This window comes from Rhipicephalus sanguineus, chromosome 10 (genome assembly GCF_013339695.2).
Source record: "Rhipicephalus sanguineus isolate Rsan-2018 chromosome 10, BIME_Rsan_1.4, whole genome shotgun sequence".
NCBI lineage: Eukaryota > Metazoa > Arthropoda > Arachnida > Ixodida > Ixodidae > Rhipicephalus > Rhipicephalus sanguineus.
In genome coordinates this window covers 63,840,394-63,866,242 of record NC_051185.1, presented here as the reverse complement: position 1 = coordinate 63,866,242, position 25,849 = coordinate 63,840,394, and the positions used below count along the sequence as shown (strand labels likewise).

Here is a 25,849-nt window from a genome sequence, read left to right as displayed (position 1 = left end):
TCCACCGACAGAGAGACACATGCTGACAGCATACAAAAGCTGCTTGCAAAAGAGTTGAAATGTAGACTTGCTATGTGTTATATGGCTGTCATGAAAATGCATTTTTAAGCTAAGTACAGCAGAGCCTTGATAATTCAAAACTTCTCGACAGATAATTCAATCTGAACACCTGGCCCTGGCAAAGTAGCGTGTCTTCGAATAGGAAAGAACTCTTGCACATTCGAACCTTAAAAACCCTGCAGGAGTTACTTCAGACAAAATTTATCGTGCCTACTGATTGCCTTTCATAAAATATCATACACATTTCAGTGCGTTTCCGAAGCTTTGACATAACGCGATTACCAACCAAACGAAGGCCGGAATACAGCGCACACGAAGTACTGTTTAGGCCTCATCACTTGACTCTGAAGTGCCTCGTGCTTCGTGCACAGTGCACCACCGCTTGTTTATGGCTGCAAGATGCAAGGTGGAGCTCGCCTACAATTCATACGATTGCAAAGTACACCTTCGTGCCTCTAATTCTGTTTTCCAAGTGAACTTCATTGGAACAGTGCATAAAAGCACTGCTAGTTTCAGGCAGCACAAATCAATAACATGCAACGTGACCCATTGGTGATCCATGATGCAGTGAACACATTAAACAAAATGCAGACATACCACCGCTGAGCAATATATAGATGAAAGCAAGCCAGTGACTTTAGAGGATTCGCTTATACAGAATACTCTCGTTAAACAAAACTTGAAAGGGAGTTGGAAAGTATGTTCCGTTTAGCGGGAGTACTGTTTACTAGGAGATGAACAGGGGTGCAGAATCCATGTACTGAACCAATCATACTAGTAGAGGCCCTTGTTCCATTTAAGGGGGGACATGGTTTTTAGAGATAACATAGGTTATTTCTTGGCCAAATTAGATGAAACTGCACTGCTTTGTTCAGTTTCTTTAGCTTTATTTAACTATTCAGTTATATTTTACACAGGTCAATTATTTCCTGAGATAATTAGTAATCTCATTCTATTGTTTGCTGAAACAATAAAAAATTATCTATGCAACATAACATCATTATAAACCCATATATAGATACTAGAAAGCCTAAGGAGAGCAACGCTGCAAGCTGATTGGAAATTGAACAACTACTTCTCAATTTACAGCACTAATGAGTTCATGGTCTACACCTAGCCAAAAACAAGAAAATTTTAAATTAATATAAAAAAAATTGAAATTGCAGATTGAAAATCTGCTTGCAGCATTGCTTTTTATGCACATTTAGCTAGGTTGTGCAAAAAGAATTGTAGCTCTAGCTGTCCTAGGTCGACTTTTACAGAAGAAGCAAAAAGGGAAGTGGCCAAAATCCATGTTCTGAGAAAATGAGCAAAAAAGGTTAAAACTTTATTTAGCATTACAGAATGAAAAATATCAAAGGCACACATACTTTTAGTGATTAATATGCACCAGGCATATAATCAGACTGATTGTTAGCATGAGCATGCCTTTTTTTCAAGTTCTGCTGCAAGTTTCAAGTTTTGCTGCAACGAGGCCGCTTATCAGTTCAATGACGGTATCGACGCCAATATGCGACGAGTGTCCGCGCGTCATCCACGATCCGTCGTATGACACGGCGATGTTTCCCGGGTTGTCCACGTTGAGTTCCGCGCAGATGTCGCGAACCGAACTCGCGCACTCACTCGTGAGTTTCGAGGTAGCAAGAGTAGCGGCAGGTGTTAGCTGCTTCTTCACGTACGCCTGCCAAGTTTTCGTATGGAGGCCGCGACGCGATATGTTCATCATTGCAAATATGTCGTTAAAAGCAGTCTGCCTGTTGTCAGTAGCCTGCATTGCGCGGGTAGCGAGCACGTTCACTGTGAATGGATTTATTTTCTGCTGTCCGTCGACGCGCGGCGAACTCCACTTTGACGACCCGTCACCGCAGTTCACACACACTAGCTCAAGCTTGACGGCAAGGCCGTATTCCCGCTCGCCTCTCCCGATCTCGGTGTCTCCGTTGCAAATCTTGCACTTTAAATGCAATGTTATCAAAGCATTTACCGCCTCCAAGTCCAGGATGGTGAAGGCCGTTTTATCAGATGGGGGACCCGCGGCGTCCGCGCATTTAGCGATAAGGCTGCGCTTCCGTTCCGTCACCGCAACAGATGAAATCTCTTGCAGCTTCTCTTCTGCCTTCTTCTTCTTGTCTTCTATCTATTGGGGCTGCAGAATTTGTGTGTCGTGACGCACACGGCCGCTTTACGCGACGTTGTCGGCAACTGACGGGCTCGTAGGACTAGCGTCCGTTAGGCCTACCGCGCTGGCGTCGACGGCCGCTGCGAGTTCGTCATCCTCGTTGTTCTGGGTCGTTGCGGGGCGCTTCCTGAAGTTCTCTGCTAGCGATCGCCTCATCCGCTTTCCGAATTTGTGTTTCGTGCGGAACTTCTTGATGACAGGGCCCATAGCTGTAGGCAGTCGACAACACCACAACAAAATGGCGCACGCTCACGCGCGTCTCGGCGGTGAAGCAGACGCCGGAAACGCCGCTTGGCGAATCGGATGCCTAGATTTTGTCACGTGCCCCAAGCAGCCAATAGAATCGCGCGCTTGTATTTCTCGATGACGCGTTTTTGCTAGAAAACCAATGAGCAAGGCGAGCCAGCGGTGGCGGGAAATTGAAGATGAAGAACGGCTCTTCCAAACGAGATCAAGATGGCCACGATAGCCTGTGTGTACCGGCAACGGTTCGGCGCGGAAAGAGCGCGATTTTAGCGTCAATTTGCGCTCAGACAAACCTCATATTGGTGTTACAGATTGATTTTACGGCGGAAATAATGAAAATAGAAGCTACAAACTTAGCAGATTTGTGCAAAAATAGATATAGATTCCGAAAATGTCAGCTTCAAAAAGTCTATTTTTTCGCGATTTTCGGCCTTCTAAGACCCGTGTCCCCCCTTAAGGGGAGACGCGGGTCTTTTTTTTATTTCTTTTATTAGCTGGGTGAACTGAACGAAATTTAACAAACTTATCCCATTTTTTCTGCAGATTCCAAATCTCTAATTAGATTTTTGGTAGCTGCATTAGTACAAAAGATGTGCAATCTCTAAAAGCATATTTCTTACGGGAATTTTTGGCAACTTTGCTTTGTCAAACACACAAACAAAGTATGTGGCAAGGCTGCCAGACAGCTGGTTTAGCCGGTGATGCTAATCCTATTGTCTTCAACAAACTTTGAATGCAAAATAAATAGACATAAATGTGAGTGAAATTTTTTTGCTGCATACTATTTCTGATAATCGAGAATTATAATTTGGTGAACAACATTATAAGAAAATAAATAGCATCACCGGCTAGACCAGCTTCCTGGCAATCTTGCCACATACTTTGTTTTTGTGTCTGACAAAGCAAAGTTGCCAAAAATCCCCGTAAGAAATATGCTTAAATATGTGTTAGAAATTGCATATCTTTTGTTCTGATGCAGCTATCAAAAATCTACTTAGAGATTTTGAATCTGCAGAAAAAGCTGAATAAGTGTATTAAATTTCATGCCATTCACCCAACTTTTAAAAAACCATTTTTTAAGACCCACGTCTCCCCTTAAGCAGCAATTCTGCTTAAGAGATTTCCATTTAGTGAGAGTTCTTTGTACCTAGCTTTGCTATTTACAAGTTCACCATAAGAATAATATTCTAGTCTATTCAAGCATGGCCTCGCACCTGCTTCTTCTGGAGAGAAGCGACCAGTTCCCGCACGGCTGCCACTCGGTGGTGCTTGCTGGCACTGTTGAGAGCCAGAAATAATGCGCTTCCCGTGGCCTCCACCAGGGCGTGCTCCCGACCGAAGGCATTTGAGCGAGTCAGCTGCTGTGCTGCCAGACGCGCCTGCTCGTCGTCTCCGCAAAGGTGGCTCTCCAGACAGGCGTCCACCTCGTCGGGGCACCTGGAGACAGACCACCGAACAATGTGAACAATGACGAGGCATCATCACAGGTCACACTACGCCTTCTTTAGAGAGCATTTAAGTACACTCAAACCTCATTATAACAAAGTCACATCTGCCACGATAATAACTTCATTATATCCGAAAATTCGTTATAAACATTTATCTGTGACACTGTACCTATGACAAGACTATTCTTCATTTACTTCGTTATAACCGATAATTCGTTATACCCGTGTTCGTTATATCGAGGTTTGAGTATAACTGAAGTTACATAGAAACACTTTAAACAATCATTTGCCTTTAGACACAGACCGATGAATTTTTCAACAACCTTACTGCTGCCAATTTTGTTTGCTTCAGAAGCACACAGGAATAAATTGAAAGTTTGTTCAGAAACTGGAATTGGCCCTACATGCCAATTCCAAGGTCTCATTACGAGGCCCATTGCAGTGGAGGACTCCGTATTAATTTCAACCACCTGGCACTCTTTGATAAGAACCTTTATACCTAAGTGCACGGTCGTTCTTGCATTTTGCACCCGTCAACATGTAGCTGCCACAATGGGGAGTCAAAGCAGTGCCCTTGAGCTTAGCAGAGTTACATATCAGCCACTAAGCTACCACGGTGGGTTAGCTTCTTTATTCTAAATAGCTTGCCCAAAAGTACATACAAGGCCACGTTTCCAGTATATGCTCCCATGTGAGGGCAGCACATGCACCATTACGGTGTCTTTCTTGCACACTTTTTTTCTTTTGTGCAATTTGAATCAAGCAACACTTGAGCACTTCAGAAAAAAAAATTTTTTTCTCGCAAACAGCATTGGTTTTTTGTAATCTAGCAACACAGCATTGATAAAATCATGCAATGGGCACACGGTCTGAAGAAAACATGCCCTTGCTTCAGTCCTGCAGTCATTCCCTCCATCTTGGACCTCGGGAAATCGAATCATGCTACCTTCGAAACTGTAGTATAGCTGGCAGCAATGTTACAAAAAAAAAAAGACACAACACAGAAACCCTTTAGAGGGGCTGAACAAAGAAGCTCACCTCTGACGCAGCATTTTCATGATGTCGAGAATTGCTTCTTCGTTTGGAGGGTTTGATGCCGCGTCGCCGCCGCTGGCCATTGTGCTCTTGTGTAGCTTGATATAGGCATCGAAGAACGAACTGCACAAATCAGAAAGGGAAAGAAAGCACCTTGCGGTTTAGTTTCAACATGTGAAGTTCACTACGCAAAGTGTACTATTCAAGCACTAGTCGTTGCCGCTTTACACCAGTAAAAAGTAAATGTTACAGTTAAAGTTACCAGAAACAGAAAGGTAACCCTGATAGGTACAAGTTTCAACAGAGTAAACAGAGCAACACTAACTACTGATCAAGTGATGTCATTATTTTCTTTTTACTGTAAGAACAGCCATTAAAACTAGGAGTGTGCAAATATTAGAGCTTTCGAATATTTTTCTAATAGTGTTTGCTATTCAATTCGACTCGAACTGAAATTTTACTATTCGAAGTATTCGAACTTTCAGAAAATAAGTATAATGGTTTCATTCGCTAAAAATCAAATCACAGCACTTCTAAATAATGTGCGCAAATCCAATTCTCCTTGAGAACCTCGACTTATCGAAAAGGCTAATGGACTTCACCGCACCACGACGCTATTTCAGACATGGTAGCTCTACCAGTGCACTCAGACGAGAAAGAATGCAGCAAGTGCGAAGCACAGCACCTGCTTCTAGCGTACTTAATCGAAAACAAAAAGTAAGCACAATGCACCCTCATATAAAGTGAAATTTATTCTGCCGGTAGTTCCTTTCGTTTAGCAATCCAGTTTTGCTGGCTTTAAGGTCACTTGTGGAAATGCCTCGATCCCATACCTATTCGAGGGCCGCGACCTTGACAAGCTCGGTCTACACAGAGCTGCTTAAGCTGCAGGCTTGTCATCAAGGTCTAAATATTTTTCCCATTTTTGGTCCGTATAAGCTTTTCCTCGGCGACAGGCAGCTGAAGACCTCCTTCCTTTCTTTGCACCACTCATGGACACAGGTTTTGGGCACACAATATAGACACAACATAGCTGTTCTCAGCGTGCGAACTTTCCTTTCGTATGAGCTTTCACAATGAAAGGGGCGCGTCACCATTTCCACTTCACTGAGAGCAAATTTGATGCAGACAAACCGTAGTCGAGCATAAAATGAGCCTAAGCAGACTAGCTTTAAAATGCATTCCGTCGCCATTTTGTGACGGCGATGACAATACATCTGCCACTGACGGTCAGCTGTTGCTAAGGCCGCGAGCGTGGTTTTGGTTTCCTACTCAATCAACCCATTTTGCGAAAAATTATTTCCGAATAGCGTCTTGGCGCTGTAAAATCAGCTCGCGATATCAAATTCGTCACTATCACCCTAATAAGGGCAAAATATCAAGTCATCCAGGCTCGTGCCAATACTGCACATTACGTCAATCCCACGTCACAACGTGACATCTAGCAGCACAGTTTCATTCCACGTGGCCAACAGCATGCTGCCGCTACGTCTACAGGTTACCACACAAAAGAAGTTCTTTTATTTTTTGCCATGCTTCTCTCTACATTTTAACATGAAAGCGTTACTTGGCCAGGTTTGCAAAAGTATGCAGTCATCCGGCGTCCACAACAGCCGTATACGGAAAACATGTGACCTCTCCCACCATAACTAATGCCAGCACCAACAACCACCGCAGACAACACTCGCAGCCGCGGAGTAGGAGAGGGGAATCCCCGCGGCAGAAGAACTCCCAACTCGAAGGGCGCCCTTGTGTGCCCCATCAGTTGGTCTTCAACTCCTGTGGAGGCAGTGTTGCTGCAGCATGCACAGTGATGTTACAAAACGTGGCTGCAGCGTTTCCGTTGCCAGTGTTGTAGGCATCAACATCGGCAGAAGATTCGTCAACATTGTCATTTAGAGCACCTCGACGATGAAATAGGGGAGGACATGTGAAATGTTGTTGACACCACTTTGGTTGTACCGAATAATGTAAATAAACACAATTCGGCCTTCACATTTCCTCATTCATTATAACGTAACTCTGGAACACCACTTTGCAGCCCCCCTCTGTAACACCAACCTAGCCAAAAGAAACGCTTTCGTGTTCCCATATCATAAGAATATGCTTTGCTCTCCAACTTTTTTCTGCAATATCACTCGGAGGTATTTAAAAAATATTCAAGAAATATTCGATTCGACCTGCATTTGAATTTTATTATTCGAATTCGCTTCACGCCCGTAATTTTGCTATTCGCACAGCTATAATTAAAACGTCACAAAAACAAACAACATGGTAGTTTATTTTAAGTTGGATTTACGACAAAAAGAAACACTGTTGTCCTTCAGTGATAAGTATGCGCGTAACGTTATTAGATTTTTTTAAAAGTTTTTTTTTTCTTTTACCTACAACACGCAATTATTTGTCAGACGTAACTTTATGCTTTTTTCCGTAGCTGCAACAAAGTAACATTTCCATCATTGTGCAAAAAGACGGCATACCAAGTTACTCGAACGAGGAACAAGTTCCACTTGTAAGTTGCGTAAAGAGGCAACTAGTTTCTGGTAACGTGATAAGAAATCGTTGGCCAGAAAATGTCGCTGAAGCCAATGTTATGACAAAACAACTTGCCTATGCCCTGATGAAGACAAATCCTCTCGTCCAAATATTCGCTTCAGTGATATTGCCCATTCAACGATTTTTAAAGACGACAGTCTTTCTTGGGGAACTTAAACGCAGAAATTTTGGTCTGTCTGTTTGTCTGTCTGTCACCCGCACGGTGTAAGAAAAATAATTTAGGTGTGGACACTCTCCGCCCGCCGCGAAGGAGAGCGCGTCCAGATAATGTTCGCCTTTAATACATGCGCCGGCCGCAGTTTCGTGGGGGGCGCTGCGACATGGGGGCTTAAGAAACCTATTGCGACGAGGCGAACGCGCGTTTTTCTTCATTTTCTTTTCACCTCATTGCATTTTTTCACGGCGAGTTTTCATACAGCCACGGTGTAAACGGCGCACCCGACGCACATAGCGTCCCTAACAACGTTGCGTACGTAAAAGCGGGGCGTCTTGCTTAAGGGGGGACGTGGGTCCTAAAATTTTTTCTTTATTTTTGAGTCAATATGAACCAAACTTCACTGTCTTGACCAGTTTTTTATGCTGATTTCAAATCTGTAATTAGTTTTTTAATAGCTGCACTAGTTCAAAAGATTTCGAGGTTCGAAAAAATAATTAGTGCCTGCTTCTTACGGGGCTTTTAGGCAATTTCAACCTACTAAAACCAATATGTAAGTGCATGGGCCCAATGCCCAGATCATGCTGTAGGGGGTGATGCTATTTTTATTCCCTTGAGAGCACTGTGAAGGTCAGAAAACAGATGAACATTCACTGGTGGCTATTTTTTCTGATTCACTCTCATTAGTATCTTTAATTAAAATTTGTAAAATGGTGCTAGAGTTATGCAAATAGCATCACCCCCCAGATCGTTTCAATACGAGTAAAATGATACCAAATTTGTGATTTTTACTCAGCAACAACATGGAAAAAAACCCCGTAAGGCTGAGTGCGTTGAGCAAAAATATCAAACTGAGAAAAACGCATTTGAAGTTTCAGACAACTGTAACTTCTGTGGAAGTGCAGCCACAGCACTAGTGGTTATATCATTTGATAGGTTTCTTCTTCACGAGAACAGCCATACCAAATATGTGACCATGACCTGCCAATGTACTGGCAAAATCTTCTTATAAAGTCACATAGTGCACCCAGTACCAGAGTGATAAAACTCCACCTTTAGCAATTCATAGGCCTGTACCAATTCCTTGCAAGCTAAAGAAATACAAAATTTGTCTATGAATGTGGCTTTGCAACAGGCAAATAAAATAGACAGAGAGATTGAGTCTAAAAAGCACGTGGGTTATTTATTAAAACAAAAATCAGTTATTATTGTCCAGCAATAGCACTTGGCTCAACAGCAGGCAAGGGCTGTACTCGGGGTCCCCTGCTGGTTTGTGTAATTTTGAAAGTCTGTGCTTGGTGTTACTACTGTATAAGTGCTCCTTTTGCAACTTCCAATGTCAGTTTTTAACCTTCTCAAGGCTGTAGAGCACAAATCAATTTCCCAAAGTGTAATACGGCGTCTCTGCAATTTCGGTGTTGCTCTGTCAGGTCGTGGTTGAAGCGACTACCGTTGCACCCTTGTCGACAGTATTTGTGGCCCTAATTTAATTCATTTCACTTCAAATTACATTAATTATCTTTAGCACCACTATCACCAGCTACCTTCTACGAGAAACGCTTCTCGCGCGAGTCGCACCTATGATAATGAAGCACAGGCTTTGAAAGCAGCCTATACCCTCTGCCTTGAAAATGGTCACTGCTTGAGCCGAACTCGGAACAAAGCACAAGCCCAAAGAACGTTTTTATCACGGATAAGTCCACGCGGATAAATTCTGTGCCATTTTCCTTGCCGCCGTTCACCAACATCCAACGGCTTGAACTTCCGCTGCTTCGTTGCGCGCTGCGATGCCAAGCACTCCTCCCGTCGCCGTATTTCCCGCGCACTCGGCAGTCCCGCATAGTATGCCATACGAACGCGGTTTCGAATGCCACTGAAGCGTTGCCTAATGATCCGATGGCTCCAGCTTGACCAAGGGGAACTGGGCGGTTCTCGTAGACTCGACGCTCCGGTAGCGACAAGTAGTTTCGGCATCACGCCCTCGTACGCTTGGCGCGTCTTCTTTACACGAGAATCTCCGGATGTGCACGAACGCGACTTGTAACAACACACGAGCACACGACACCGGCAACACGGCAGCCGTGAGCGCAGAACAAAAATACAAAAACAAAATGGCCGCCTCGGGTTGCGCCAGCCAATGGGAGGCGCGAGAGAAGGGGCTCGCCTCGCGCGCGCGCGCTCTGGCCAATGAGCGTTCTACAACCACCCTTCGGAAAAGCGCCGATAGCGGCCGTTCCGTTGCAGTGACGCCATTTTGAAACGCCGCAAAATGTACACAAAGAAAACAGCTTCAAAACAAGCCAAAGATGGCGGCGATCAGCCAGCTGCTGCGCCCGCGGCGCGCGCGGGAAGTTTGAACGAATTTTGCCTGTTGAGATGCATTTTGCGGCTCCCGTGGCGTCTTAAAAATAAGTTTTAACCCATTTCCCGGGCGAAATCGGCGATAATATTTTGAGGGCAGCTGCTTAGGGGTGCAAACATGCCTAAAATGCGTTTTTCTCAAAACTGATTTTCTGTCCATTTTTTACTATTCTAAGACCCGCGTCCCCCCTTAAAGCGCGTGAGCAGTCTTTCTGCTCGCTGACTTCTCACGTGCGCAACGCCGTTACGGACGCTACGCACGCAGCTCGTCTTCTATAGTACATGCGCCGGCCGCGGTTGCGTGGGAGGCGCTGCGACATGGGGGCCGAGAGGAGGAAAGAGGCGAACATTATGTGGACGCGCCGTCGGGCGGAGTGTCCACACCTAAATTATTTTTCTTACACCGTGGTCACCCGTTTCAGCCACCCGGCAAAAGTTGAACCACTTGCCCAAGGGCCAGCCATCTTGAACTGGTTTGTAGGTTCATACTTGTGTACATTGTCGATCAAAAAGCAAACATTACGCATAACTGAGGCGCAGCGTCCCTACGTAAGTATTAGGTAGTGTGTTCCTTTACCAGAAAATACATAGATACGTAATTCTAAAGACCCTAGTTTCTTAAGCTGCGCTTAAAATGGCGGCTGCGCTGAAAGTGTTTCATCACTTCAAGTTTCCATCTTCCCCTGAACTTCTGTCATGTTACTGTTAATTATCAGTAACTACTCGGGGACAACTTTCTGTGGCAATGGAGCGAAAGCTACACGGGGTGGAGCTAACTGCTCCGTGTCACCGCGATGAAGTAGTTCCCGATAAACTGCTTTTGGTTTCAGTTTCGGCATGACAGATATGCATTTGCTACAGTTCATTTTTTCGCATGTCCTCCGTGGTTGAGCGCGTTGAACCACGATCACTGAGCATGCAGGCATACTGGCGACAATTTCCCTACGCTTCACTTGCCAGGGTACCACTCAGAACCTCCACCTTGAGCAATGAGACAGTACACTCGCTTACGCCGGTAAGCTGGCTAACCGAACGAAATGCAGAAATGACGGAGAGTCCCGGTTGCGTCAGTCTCACTTGGGCTTTTACGTTGCAGACCACTTGCTTCGTTTGTTTTGACAGCTTTTGGTCCTCAAGCTTCTTGAAAATCCTATGCGGTGATTGAAGTGGTGAGCTACCCGAGAAAAAAGGCGCCATCGACGATGAGGTCATGTTTTTATTTTTTGTTTTTTCTGAAGGGAACCTATGTGACGCCAGTAGAGAACGCTGCAACAACAAAAAAAAACCTGAGAATCTAAAAAAAATAATGCTGTTTAACATAATCTGGCTAATAATTTTGTGGCATTATCAATTTGAGGCCAAAGAGTAACAGAACATTTTTTAAATGTTTAGGTTACACGCAGAAAATAATCTTTTTGTGGGACCAGTACTTCCAGCTGCGCAGCGAAACTATCGAAACGGCGTGGTTAGGCTCTGTAGACTTGGCTGCATTGCCACAGAAAGTTGTCTCCAAGTACAGTTTACTACGCAAGACTATCGAGCACTCGATTCGCAAAACAGCTCTTCAACTGCGCCAGCGATGAACTCACCGCACAACAAAGTCGGAGTACTTGTCGAGCGACAGGGCCAGTTGGATTAGAGCCTTGAGGACAGCCGCAGCCGTCTTACTGCCATCCTCATTCTCGCTCTGAGGGGACTCCACCACAGACTTGATCAGCCGTGCCAGAAGTGGCTTCAGGATGGCCGACACGGAATGCCTGGACGACAACTCCTCAAGCGCAGCTACGAGTGACTTCTTGTGCTTCATCAGGGCTTGAAATGCACTGTCTTGGGTAACACAGGTTAAAAAAAAGAAAGCTTTAGGATTAATTGAGTGCGATAAGGAATAGTGCAATAAGCGCCAAGTCATTCAGTACACTGAATGCTCTATTTAACTTGAAATTGAGACGTGTGATGCTGTTATACAGATTGGTATACAACAGTATCTCAATTTTTGTACTGTTTAAAATAATCTTATACTGTTTACCATAATCTTGAGCCACTCCAGACACTTTTCATTAAGCTAGTCGGGGAAAAAAGAAACAATAAAGCAATTATATTTTGTATTACACTATAATACCCGTGCCACATGGGCACAGAAAATGAGATTCGGTAGTGAAGGCATTCAGTTCCCGGATGACATTTTTTTTCAGCAGAGCTGTTACACATCCAAACTGAATGACATTTGACTTTATGATGTCGATCGCAGCATCTTCTGTAGTGAGCAACTGTTGAGTAGTAATAAAAAAATAAACATGCGTTTACAAGCTTCATATACCTCCGAGAATAATTACATGTAGAAATAGGCATATTACGCTGCCGTAAGCTTGAGTTCGTTGCTTTGTTTCACGACGTTGCAGCTGACCGTAGCAACATAAGCCGGCGCTAGTCAGATCCACAGTGTAAAAAGAAAATGGCGCCTGTCGCATCCAAAATACAGCATTTGAAGCGCTTGTTTAAGTGATTAGTGTAAATAAAAGACGTGAAAACTATTTTCAGCTGAATAGGATGTCGTTTTATATAATTTAGGTACATCGCACTTCGTCAGCTGTGCCGTCGAGAGTATGCATTTCTCAGTCGAATGACTTCTGGCGATGGCATTAGGTGACGAATGACATTTGGGCGAATGCCATTTCGTTCGTCCGTGTGGCACCGCGCGAATGGTATTAAATCTGCAGGCATTAGGAGGCAAATGCCATTTTCTGTGCCCATGTGGCATGGGTATGACCTCATTATAACAGAGTCGCATCTGACACGATAATAACTTCGTTATATCCGAAAATTCGTTATAAACGTTCATCCATGGCCTTATAAACGTTCATTATGGCAAGACTATTTCTTGATTTACTTCGTTATAATCGATAATTCGTTATATCCGTGTTCGTTACATCGAGGTTTGAGTGTATTACAAAACACATAATGAACAGGTACTCATGACAATAATCACATTGAGAACAGTGAGGTCAGCCAGGCCCAACATTGGCTAGTATTTTGACTGCAAATACTACAGTAAAAGCTCGTTAATTCGGATTTCACGGGACCGGGAAAAATGTCCGAATAAACTGAATTCTGCATTATAGAAAGTATCAAGAAAACAATCAATAAATGCATACCTGCCAAGTTGGAGAAACGGACTCTGGGAGATCTACTCAATGGGGGGGGGGGGGGGGGGGGCGTAGTATGAAATATGTCGACCGCGGGAAGAGAGGGGGGTGCGTACTGCGATAGCAATTATATGGACACTGTCAGCGGGATTTTGCGGTCGCCGCTGATCTGTACAGAGTCCAAACCGATAACATCGCTTATGCATCGTCTGTTTCACGTGCGAGTAAAAGCGCGCTAGCGCTAGGGACGAACGCGGTTGAAGCAGAGATAAAACTACCCGGCCGTCACCGTCACGCGAAGGGCACATGCGACAACATCGCTCCGCGTGCGAGGCCTGTCGTCGCTTGCTTACCAGTTATTTCGTCGGGCAAGGGACCATAAGGGGCGCCGTTGAGACGGGGACGGTCGCGAGCGCTGGCGAACGCGCTATCTCGACAGACATCGGTAACGGCTACCCTTTTAAGTGCTGGACTGCGGCGCAAAGTGCACAGCTACTTCATGCGCAATGAAACTGAGTTGAACCTTTCTACCATCGTTAAAAAAAAGAAGAATCCTTTCTACTACGTGGCCAGACAAATTTGCACATGTGGCCAGACAAAGCACTGGACGCACGGGGCAAAACTGGATTTTCGGGAGATTTTCCTATGACCCATACAACCGGGAGAAACATTCAAAATCTGGGAGTCTCCCGGGTAATCCGGAAGACTTGGCAGGTATGCAAATGTCTTTTACATCTATTCACTTTCATTTTCTTGACGAATATGTAAATGCTGCACTTATTTTGCATAAGTACAGCACAAAAGCAGCAATTTTCGTCATCCTGCAACTTCTTTCACGATGCAAATGCGGCACAAGACCCGCATGTCCTAATTAGCCTGAAACGTGCTCTGCACCCCTCCCTAATTACTACTGCCACCACCACCACCCCCATGCACATGTGACAATAATTTTCTTTACCCGTAAACAAAAATTTGCCGCACCCACTGAAGCCTTGGTCACCTACAATGCAATTGTGGATGGCGACCATGCCTTTTCAAACACCCGTGGCCAAGGAGGTGTCACAGGCGGTGGTAAAACGCAAATAGGCATGAAGCGTTCTGGCTTTCCAGCCGTTACTGTGCGGTTCGCAGTGATGATGATCTCGGTCTGGACTGCGCCGCCTCGTTTCGGTTGTCCGCGAACGTCGTTTGCGCTCTTTTGCACCACACATTTTACGGCACTTCGCGCTCGGCGCACTCACAGAATCGTCTTAATTAACTGAGCTGCAGCCAATTATGACTGAATTAACAAGAGCTTGATTCCTTTAAACAATGTATATGCTGGCCGAAACCAGAGAACACGTCCAAATTGCCCGATTTCCCATATTAACAAGGGTCGAATTAACCAGCTTTTACTGTACTGCCATTAAACCATTTTGTGCAACTGACCACCCAAACCAGACCGGTGCTGCTGTACCTTCTGATTCACATGTATGTGTTCATCAAGCATAAATGTAAAGAACACTATAAAAAATAAAATAAATAAATAAATGGTTACTTTGTCATATTCACTTCAAAAGGTTGTGCCAGGCACACATTGTGGAAAATTGTGGAGGATGCTAGGCACACATTGTAGAGAGTAAACTACTGTACTAGATAAGAGGGTGCTGTAGTGGTACAGTCAAATCCCGCTACAATGAAATTGACGGGACGTGCGAAAAAGTTCGTTGTCGTGGAATTTTGTTGCAGCGAAATTTCATCTATAGACCACAAAAGTTAGGAAGATCTGATGATCATGACTCATCCTTTGGTCCCGGCAAGTGCATGCACTGTCCTTGCATTTAACTTTCGCTAACTCGGACGTACTTGGCCGCACACCGAGTGAATGTATTTTCTCGCGTATAACACGCACAAAATATACAGAAAATTTAGCGCTAAACTCAGGGTGCGGGTTATACACGAATTTCAGTGTGCAAGTTGGCTTCACGGTAATGCAAGGAAGGTGGCTTTGCGTCAATACGCGAGTTGTACACGTGGGTTATACACGAGCAAATACTATATGCTGGCTACCCTCGAAGCGTGCCGAGCGCGTATCGCCGCGAAGGAGCGTGCCAAAGTTCGCTAAAGGCTAACTGAAAACGAAGTGCCGAATCTCCGCTCTACCACAGTCATAAGCGAGCGAAAGGAAAGCCGAAACGCATCGTGCCATTTTACGACTTTTTATTGCCTTTAATCTTTCTTCCGGTGTGTTAGCTGCGTACTTGAGCGTATTCGCTATCGATGATCGCGACGATAGCGACCGCGGCTTTCTGCGCAGTGGTTGCGGTAAACGGTAGTTCCGTTTTCAATCTGTGCGCGCTGGCCGTGCGCGTGCCTTCTGAACTTCGTCGTTGCTGTCTGCGATCGCGTCTATTGCGGTTTTGACCACAGCGTTGCTTTGAGTCGGTGCACGTACGTTGGATGCGCGCGAACTTTCGTGGTCGCCCACGATAGCGTCGACACGACCACATTTGTGTTCGCAGCGGTTGCGGCAGAATGTAGTTACGCTTGGACTAGGTACGCGCTGGCCGCGCGTGTGCCTTCAAAATGCCGTGGATGTCATTCACGATCGCAGGGCTTGTGACGACAAGCAGTAGTTTTAGTTCCTGAAGAACGATTCTTCCGCGGCCCGCACGCGCATCAAACCCGCCGGCAGCATTATGGCAGATGGACGATCTGACGCGAGCATCTAAATGGCGAATAATTTACCGGGATGTGTGTGTGGTGGCAGAAAGCATGTCTCCGATGAAGACACAGGTCTTGCGATGCGACCACAAGGCTCTGGCGACGAGAAATGGTAGAGTTTCTAGTGCGAATTTCGCGACAATCCTAGGCAAGCCCCTTTTCCTTATGTGGTGGCAATCGCGAAAACTTCGTTCAAGCGGAAATACCCAGAAAAAGTATTCGTTGTGACGAGACATTTTTCGCATTGTTTTCTATGGGCAGCTGGCGGGGATTCCAAAATTCTTCGTTGTGGCGGAAATTTCGTTGTAGCGGTATTCGTTATAGCGAGATTTGACTGTAGTAGTACTATATATAAACATTGCAGGATGACTCTGCAGTGAAAGCAGCTTCTCAGTACTCCCATTTAGTCGTTTAAAAGGAAGAGCACAGTCACTTCCATCACTCACGCTTTGGGCATTTCCTGAATGTCTTGCAGGGTCATCAGCACCAATAGGCACAGGAGGCCACCTGACAGGCTTGCACCTGAGTTGCCGGGCGCCTTCATACTCTGAAAGTGAGAAAAAGAAAAGTTGCACAACCGTAAACATCACCGGACCTGTGCAACACAGAAATGCAAATCAAGCACAGATATTTGTCTGACATTGTTTTGTAGATCCCATGCAAAGGTAAAGCCCTGCGCAACATGTACAGTGAACTCCCGTTCACCACCACATTTGATCTACCAAATGCTGCACCACTGCAAGTGTGCTTTACCTAGCTCCCCTACAATCACTTGTGTCATTGAAGATAATTGTGTCAATGAAAAGGCACTGTTCTTGCAGATGCTGTCCAATGGGAATCGAATCCAAAGGGCAGTGCAAACAATTGAGAAAAAGTTGTCAAGGTGTGTGTCCCAAAATATGGATGGCTCGTGAAGCAGAGATATCATTTGTGCTCCAAAATGATGTATTTGCTTTAGCCAAGCTTCATCGCAACACAGCCCTGTGATGCGGTGAACAACTATAGCGGATAGAATAACGACCGTGCAGTGGAGCCTACTAGCTGCAACTGATCGTTATTGGAAAGAGGACTATCGTGCTGCTTCAAGAAAGCAAAAGGCCTTCAGGTTCATTAAGCAAGTTCACGAAGGCCTTGGGCGTCAATATACACAGGCTCAACTTTCCTAGCTAGAGAGTTACAGTAACTAAAACCTCGATATAACGAGTACTGATATAACGAATTATCGGTTATAACGAAGTAAATGAACAATAGCCTTGGTAATAGCTACAGTGATACGAATGTGTGTTTATAACGAATTTTCGGATATAGCGAAGTTATTTTTGTGTCAGATGTGGCTTTCTTATAATGAGGTTTCAGTTTATTTGCCCTTGTTACAACAATACGTCATTGATATTTTCTTGCTGGTTACACTTTCTCCCTATATCTCAAGGCAAAAGCGTCATATGCCTCATGAAACAGAAAAGGTGACCGGCGAAAACACGAATGGTACCGAAAGTCAAATAAAGCAAGAAAGCCTGAAGCCTCCCACATGCCTCATGGCTCGATGTGCGCAAGCTGCATGTTAACTTTGTTCCCCTTGTTTTTGCAGCGTGCGTGCACAAGCTGCCCATTAAACATTCACTTTAGCTTTGGCGCGTGTGCATGATAATGCTTAAAACTGGCACTCGCATGACCCTCACTTCGTTTTTGCGAAAGCAAGAAACCGACGCGACAAAGACAAAGAAGACGATCCCCGGCCCATGGCTTTCGCCTGCGAGTTATCTTCTGTGAATGCATAAGAGACCCTGCAACTTTTTGTTAACAATATCTAAGATTTTTCCAACAAAAACAGCGCAAAGAATAGTGAAACAATTGCAGCTTTCTCTCGCTTAGTCTTCACAGTGCCTGTAAAAAAGAAAACCACTGCGAAGCCACCAACTCACCTTGGCGACTCGGACGATCAACTCGTAAGATAATTCTCGGCTGAGAACCGTGCGCCGAGCCAGCTGGCCAACCACGAGGTACGTGGCGGCACGGTGGTCGGGAATGGCCGAAGATGCCAGGCCCTTCAGGATGTACGGCAGCAGCATTGCCACCGTCTGGTCCGTGATCTTCTTCATCGCCTCGAGTGTGCCCAGAACGGTGGAAGCATACAAACCGATGGCAGGACGCAGTGCCACGGTGTTTTCAGAGTGTACCTGTACATTGTCCCAGGTCATCGTATAGAGCGTATGTACAAGCACACCGTATTTACATGATTGTGAGTCAACTTGAACACAGGTCGACCCAGCTCAAAATCGCACATTAGACAAAAAAAAAAGGAAAAAAAGCAAGCACATTCCAGAACAGAAATTTATTTATGCAGTCGATGGACTGACTACATGTGCTCACTCGTCATCGTCAAGCCAGCCCTCACCATTAACTTCAACGCCCAGACCATGCTGGCCTTGAAGTGCCCCCCAAACAAATTGCTGCTGGGCCACTGTTCGTTGTCAAGAATGCCACTCCTGATTGAAACAGCTGCTCTTCCGTCAATGATCGACACTCCCATAAGAGCCGTGTGTGTCGTGTCATTTTTGAAGTGCTGATCGTTGATGGAAGAGCCACCCCTCCAATAAGCGGTGATTTCGTAAATGCTGAAAAAAAAAATTTTTTTTCTTAAAAACAAGTGCGTGATATAATTTATTTCACTGATAACAATATCAAAACAATGGTAACCATTCATGACGAAACCCTTTATCTATTACTGCTACGAAAGATACTGAAGATTCATAATATCAGCTGACATACAATGACAAAACGTGGTAATCTTCCCTCGATCATTCAAGTTTCTCTTTCACGTTCTCCTCACCTTTGTCATGGCAACAAGAAGTTCACAGACAAACTTGAGGGCACCCGGGTCTCGCGCACACTGTGTCACCAGGGCAGTCTTGGTCAACGACAGGCCGGGTTTCTAAGGGCAAACACATGCATTCAATGCACTTCGCCTAAATAGCTCCTCAAGAAGTAACAAGTGATTGATTGATTGATTGATTGATTGATTGATTGATTGATTGATTGATTGATTGATTGATTGATTGATTGATTGATTCATTGATTGATTGATTGAATGATTGGTTGGTTGGTTGGTCTGAGAGCAGCAGTGGTTAATATATACATGGGTGGAATCGAAGAAGAACAGGAGTAGAATCTCCCCAGAGGGGAATTGTCAGATGGTAAGTAAGCATTATTTGCCATACCATTATTTAACAGCAACTGGTAATAGTAGCCGACATTAGCCAGTATTAATCATCATTTAGCCCACATTAGTTATCATCAACCAACACTTGCAGACATTACAAGTTTTTACAAGTTTTAAACAGTGATGGTTGTGTGTGAGTAAGTAGAGTAGGCTAGGACACTGGTCTTGTGGCAACTGTAATCCCCCACTTTCTTTCTGCAATGACTCTTCTTTCATTACGCTGTCATGCTATTACATTCACACACACATTTCCCTGGACATCTCGCCAAGGAACGTACATTCGTGCATTAAAATAACAGCCATGCGCTCATCGTGTAGACACAAGTTACAGAATTTTCAGGCGGTTAAAGCCAACCCACTGTTCTCACCCAGTGTTCCTCGCTACCTGCAGTACAGCTTTAGGAAGAAAGTGCAAGGAAATGTTCGTACAACACAAGCCCCAACTAGCACAAGGCTACTGTTGGGTGAGCTTTGGAGATGTAGAGCGTCATCAATTTGCCATGCAATTTATTTTTCTTTGCGCGAGGTAGCAGCGCACAGATACGCAACATGAACATTTATACAAAGGAGCCCAAGTAAACAGGAAGTGAACATGTGTCCCTAACTTCACTCGGTACCAGTCACCAGTATGCGCAGACGAAAACGCCTAACCTGGAGACAGTGAAGCCAGTGCCACTTGGAGGTCTTGCTCGACAGGTCAAGCAACTGCAAGGCGCGAGCAAAGACGCGCGTTTCGTGGAACGGTAGTATGCAGCGGAGGAGTGCGTCCACGTTGTACTCGTGCACATGGAACCTGCGAGCAGAAGAGGCATCCGTGAAGGATGAGGTAACAACTTCTTTTAAGCAAAGCTTTTATCATTCACAGATTTCGGCATCGTATGCAAAAAATACATGCCTGCGAGCGCAAAGAAATGCGGCCATTGAAGGTGCGCCAGTTACACATCATGGCTGCATGCATCTTGTAGAAACAAGATGTGTAAACTTGTAATCCTCTTGCAGAAACATACTAGTTGGTGCCGGTTACCGTCCCCTTGAAGTGACCGTTCCAATTGTTGATAATCTATGCGAAAGCATTACTAATGCCATGGCACGAATGTTCAACTAGTAATGTTTATCTGCTTGGTGACTTCAACTTCCCCCAAATCGATTTGTCATCCTTGTGCAGACAGGTGGCCAATTTCATTGAGTTAACTCTGGACTTCAATCTTTCTCAGGTAATCGATCAACCCACCCGTGACACCAACCTTTCAGATTTGGTACTAACTACTGCAACTGAAATCGTGTGTCCCGTATTAATTTTCAGTGCATCGAAACGGAATGAAAAACTAAGAAAAAAAAAACGATATTGTTTACTGGAACGAAAACATAAGCGAAACGTTATCTATTATTTGGTTCCGGAATGAAACTGAAATTTTTTTATTGGTTTTCGGTTCAAGGGAGAAGTTGGCAATCTGGAACAACCGAGGTAATGCAATGTGAGCATTAATCCATACCTCAGCGGAGCGCGCATTTTGGGCAGGGATTCCAAAGTAAAGATATGTTGAATTTTTGTGAAAAAGCGAAAAGAGTGGCAACCGGAGCTGTTTATATTAATGCCAGTGGATGTGCAAGTCGCACAGGCCAGCGTGGAGTTCACGTTCGCGGTGCTGAAGTTTGTTTTATCAGAACAGCGGTCTCGCACATCGCAGACTACGCTCGATGACGTGCAACTTCTGAGATCATGCTCATTCCCTTGACACAAAGCATTGAGCCTGCTCAGAGAATTCATAGTTCACTAATAAAAATGTTAAATACTATGTTTTAATGTTACTTTAAGTTCAAATTTTCGTATACAAATAAAAACCGTTACGAACTGTTACGGAACATTTCTTTCCGTTCTGGAACAGGAACGGAGTGGAACTTTTCTGCGGAACAAAACTAAAACCAAAACAAAAAACATTTCGTTCCGGCACCCTGTTAATTTCTCACGGTTTTAGTGACCATAAACTGCTTCAGTTGACACTCCAGGTACCCATGTTGCTTACAAAATTTCAGTATAAAAAGTTCCGAGCTGAAAACAAAGGCAATTACGTTGCCATCAACACCGTACTAGAATCTTTCCTCAATGACTCTTTCCTGCATCGAAGGTGTGTTGCTCATATGCATATTTGTATGTGCCGTTTTCAGAAGATTGACGCCCTCATGATCATGGGCTTGTCAGTGATCAGTTGTTTCTGATATGGCAAATTGATCTTTTATCGAGGCGACTTGTAATTTCACACTGCCCCATTTCATTGCTGCCTGGACATGAATGCATGACAGTCATTGTTCCCTACAGCAACTGAAGTGTTGTGCTGCTAAGCATGCAACGAATTATAACGAAGTAAATGAAAAATAGCCTTAGTAATAGATACAGTGGTCCGAGTATACGCTTATACAGTGAAACCTCGTTAATACGTACCTGCCGGGAACGCGGCATAACTACGCACTAAACGGTAGTACGCATTAAACACCAAGTACAAATTTGCATCTCCTAGCGTACGCCATCGCCCAAATAAATAGAGTGCCACAGCAAATATTGCCTAAAGTACCCACCGCAAAGCCTTTTCTTTCCTGGCACACTCGCACGACCGCGCGATAACGCGTAGTGGCGACGCCGAAGAGCATTTCGAAACTATTGCAGGGTCCCTGATACGTGGTCAACGCAGTGACCGACATAGCGACAGAAGGGACAGTGTGATTTCCGCGGTATATGTGTGTGCGTCTAACCGCGATCTGCCACTAAACGAAAACTGACAGTTCCAGTGAAACGCGGTACGGCCGCGTGGAGCCGGGAGTTGATCGTCTCCCGGCTAGTTGTGTGCAGCGCGTCGCCTACTCGGCTCACGCTGTCACTACCGGGCCGCTTGCTGTGCCGCACGCGCGCATTTATCGTGGGAATGTCGTTCGTACCCACTTCGCTCCAGATCGTGCACAGATGCGGCGAGTAGCTTGTTCGGTTAACGCAGCGATGACGAGCTTCATGCAAGCGATGCGCACTCCGCGATTCTCTAGCGGTCCTGGCAGCGGTCGGAGGCGCGTTGTGTGGTCGCCTAATAAAAGCTTGCAGTATGGTTACAACCGCGCTACGCTTGCAGTATCGTACACGTGCGTTTAGTGTGATAGCGTCAATGCAGCGAGGTTTCTCGGCGCCCGCGACCCGCAACGCTAACTACGCAACAGCGATCTGCTTTCGTTTCTACAAAGCGGTGCGCGCCTTATGACGGCTTAGTAGCGTTTGCTGTCGGGCTGAAGTTCTTCGACGTGGTTGAAGTTCTTCGACCCTACCCGAGCATTTGTGCCATTAATTCAACTTCAGCCTTGAAGACGGCCGCGCACAACGAAGCGGCAGCGATCGGCGGCCCAGCGCGTTCAGGTTGTCGCCTATTAAAAGCGTGCAGTGGGCTTAAAAAGTAGCGCTGCGCCGCACGCGTGCCCGAGCAGATAGCTGAAGATACTTATTGTGATAAGGTTGTCGGCAATAAGTCATGTCGGCGCGTTCGTCGGTGGCCGCCACTTCGCCTTCGTTCTTTCCCGATGCTTACCCGCAAAGGCGTCGCCGCAATTGCGCGGAAGTCGGAATCGGGGATCGACTGATCTGCGCACTTCTCAAAAAGGCGGAAGACCTTTGGCGGCACATTCTGGCGTCAGGAAGTTGAGCAGCACAGTAAAATTTTATGGCACAAAAAGTTATCGCGGTACGCAGGGTACGCACTAACCGGTAGGCATAGGGCGAACCACTACGGCTTAAGCGGTCAGCGAATGCATTGGGCTCTATGGGACTCGGTCGGGGATTCGTCGCAGCTACGTTTTAACCGTTAGTACGTTTAAAGCGGGTACGTATTAACGAGGTTTGACTGTAACGAATTTTCGGACATCACGAAGTTATTTTCATGTCAAATGCGACAATGTTATAATGAGGTTTAAGTGTATTTCAATAAACTTGTACTTATGGTGAATTCAAGAAATTGCATAATCTTTCTTGTGGAAATCCCATTCATTACAGAAATTCGGTAAACTTCACAGAAAATTCAGGGAATTTGCAGGTAAACCACTGCCTCACCTGTAAACCAGCCATTCGAGGGCTTTGTGTGCTGGCCGTAGCAGGAAGTGAGGTGACAAGAGAAGCAGGAACTGCTCAATCTGGCCATCAAGGATGGTGTTCTCTTCCCGGCTCTTGACAGCCCGCTCTAGGAACTTGGCACTCTCCGAGAAAAGGTTCTCCTCGAAGTGCGAGAAGGCCTCATTCAGCGTTGACAGCTCCTCTAGGCCCGTAGTGCCTGAAAGATGTGTCAGTGAAGGGTGACATTAGTCAGTGCTGGTGCATTTGAGCTATTTGCACGGCCACGTGCACAACACGGTGCCACACGCAAGTCTTTGGAGAGGCTCTTAGTGCTCGGCAGAAGAGCTGTGCGGCATGATGTGATGAGAATGAACAGGTCGGAAAAGGTTTCAGCTAAGGGAAGAGAAGGTGCAGTCCTTGCCAACTGACGTGAGCGATCCACTGCAGGGGATTTCATTTGCCACGGTGTGCCGCTGCTGCGCATGCAGTCGTGGGTTCAATCTCTAACTTGTAAAATATCGCATAACAATGTACTGGGACCTTTGAGGTAATAAGACACTATTTTATTATTTATCCCCAATTAAATAGACGTCTTATTGAGTGTTTTGCCTGATGTACGCTTGTGCCTATGTTTGTGTGTGTATACAATACACAAACAAAATGTAAAAGCTTTAGGGGGGTTGAATGCCCCAAACTACACCCCCTGGCTACGCCAGTGAACCACTTGCTGTCTAAACAAAATATAATCGGGCGAGTTGGTAAAACAGTAGTGCAAGAAACACAAGGCACAAGACAAATGGCAGCAATCTTGCATGCGCCAAGTCTTGTGTTGCGCTCAAAATCGTCAAACAGCTTCACACTTCAGAAGAAACAGGGATGCCCCAAACAGGCCAACATGCGGTAGCTCGCCTGACCATTTCCACATTCTGCGAAAGCACCGAAGAAGCTGCGCATCCATCAAAGTGTGTGTAGCCTCAACGCCACCTGGACGAGGCTTTGGTTTTCACTGATAAAGTTCCTTTTCCATCTCTCATACACATCACAAAATTTGTAGTGACAGCTCAAACCAAGACTGCTTTGTGTCTAACAGGTGGAATATTAGCCAAAGTGAGTACTACCACTGCTAACGAAAGGCCGTTGAACAAAAAAATGTCGGTGGAGTTGACATTCCAATGAGGGCACCTGCTTTCACGAAGGCAGCTTCAGCTTTCTGTAGCAATGTTTCTTATGTACACGTATAGGTCACTCCCCCACCAATCGGGGAAGCCTATTCTCATCCCCTCCCCCACTGAGGATGGGGGAGAGTGAGCAAGGCTTACATAAAAAGGCTGCTAAGGAAAGAAGATGCTGCCTTGATAAAGGCAAGTGCTCTTGCCAAAACACTGGCTTCAGTGACATTTGTTGTTCAACGACGTCTCATCACTTCAAGCCTCTATGTTCCCCTAAATGCCTGTCTTGCTTGGATTACAACTACTGCTTTATGCTGTTACGATTACCACGACTGTTATGCCCCACTTCAATACAGCGATGAGAACAACGGGCAAAAGAACGCTTACCAATGGCATACGCAGTGTCAGTGTCGAGGGCAGCCGCTTCACGGGGATCGAAGAGGAACGAGACGCGGGTTTTGGTCTCCTTGAGTAGCGACGTCTGCGGCGTTGCAAGCTTCTGCAACTGCCGTGCGAGCGAAGTCTGCGCCATGGCTGGCCCTCAGCGGTGCGTTTACCTGGATAATAGTGCGAGGGAACACTGATACAACCTGAAATGTACTAATACTACGTACCACTGGCACTAAGAGTACCACAGCACAGCTGACGCAATGTTTAAAAGCGAGAAGCCTCTTCAAAGGCATGTTTTTCACTGTGGTGCGAGGTCGAAGACAGCCAGAACATGGAAATGGCGTGAGGTCGGTAAATGAGCGCAAACCGCAGTGTTCACAACACGCACAACTCCGCTAACGGAGATCGCTGCATCATCATGATCGTGGTGTGACGTAAACAGCGTGCACAAAATTGACAGCTTGCTTTATGATCACACTTTCACATTCACTAACGTGGACAGTTGGCATAACCGATCCCCTTCGACGTGAAGAAGCTCTTTGCGTTGACAAGTCGTCGTGCTGCGCTACAAAGTTTGGCGGCTTCAACAACACAAGTGTTACGTTATATAGCAATTCTCAAACAATCGCAGGCTACAAAAACGTAAAGGGTAGTCACATAGTGTTTCTGCTTAACACCACATATCGATCAAGAACGCTACTTCATTACTTTTCGTTTAGCACGGAGCCATCACTTAGGCGCTTTTACGATGCGCACTGGGTACGTGATGAAACCACAGCCGTAAGGTGACAGCTCGCAAAACAGCCTCATCGTACTCGCCGTAACTTCTACCATTCCGACCTCGGCTGCAATTCGCAATCATAACCGAGGACTGAATGCAGCTTCAAGGAAATTTTCAGCATTTAGGTCACACAGCAAGGCACCAAGTTATAAATTGTAGAGAGCCACTTACGCTATAGGCGTCAACAAAAGCTAGATCGGAACAGAGAAACCGCGCTCGGCTTACCTTTCCAAGATATAAACTGTCGTAATCAAGTACCCGCAGAATGATTAAATTAGAGATTTATTATAAATTACAGAGCTACACAAGCGCACGCACGTGGG

General features: G+C 45.5%; 1 protein-coding gene across 1 annotated transcript in view; it reads right to left on the bottom strand.

Annotated features, from left to right (window-relative positions):
* LOC119406444 (HEAT repeat-containing protein 1) overlaps positions 1-25,849 on the bottom strand; it is a 157,274-nt gene extending 131,425 nt beyond the window's left edge. The window contains exons 1-10 of the mRNA XM_049420100.1: positions 25,752-25,849; positions 24,743-24,912; positions 23,187-23,403; positions 19,757-19,898; positions 18,716-18,817; positions 17,808-18,062; positions 16,332-16,432; positions 11,629-11,862; positions 4,972-5,091; positions 3,700-3,922 (exon numbers count right to left, since the gene is read on the bottom strand). Coding sequence (XP_049276057.1) covers positions 3,700-3,922; positions 4,972-5,091; positions 11,629-11,862; positions 16,332-16,432; positions 17,808-18,062; positions 18,716-18,817; positions 19,757-19,898; positions 23,187-23,403; positions 24,743-24,887 — 1,539 coding nt within the window. The 5' untranslated portion in view covers positions 24,888-24,912; positions 25,752-25,849. The remainder of the gene's footprint in view (positions 1-3,699; positions 3,923-4,971; positions 5,092-11,628; positions 11,863-16,331; positions 16,433-17,807; positions 18,063-18,715; positions 18,818-19,756; positions 19,899-23,186; positions 23,404-24,742; positions 24,913-25,751) is intronic.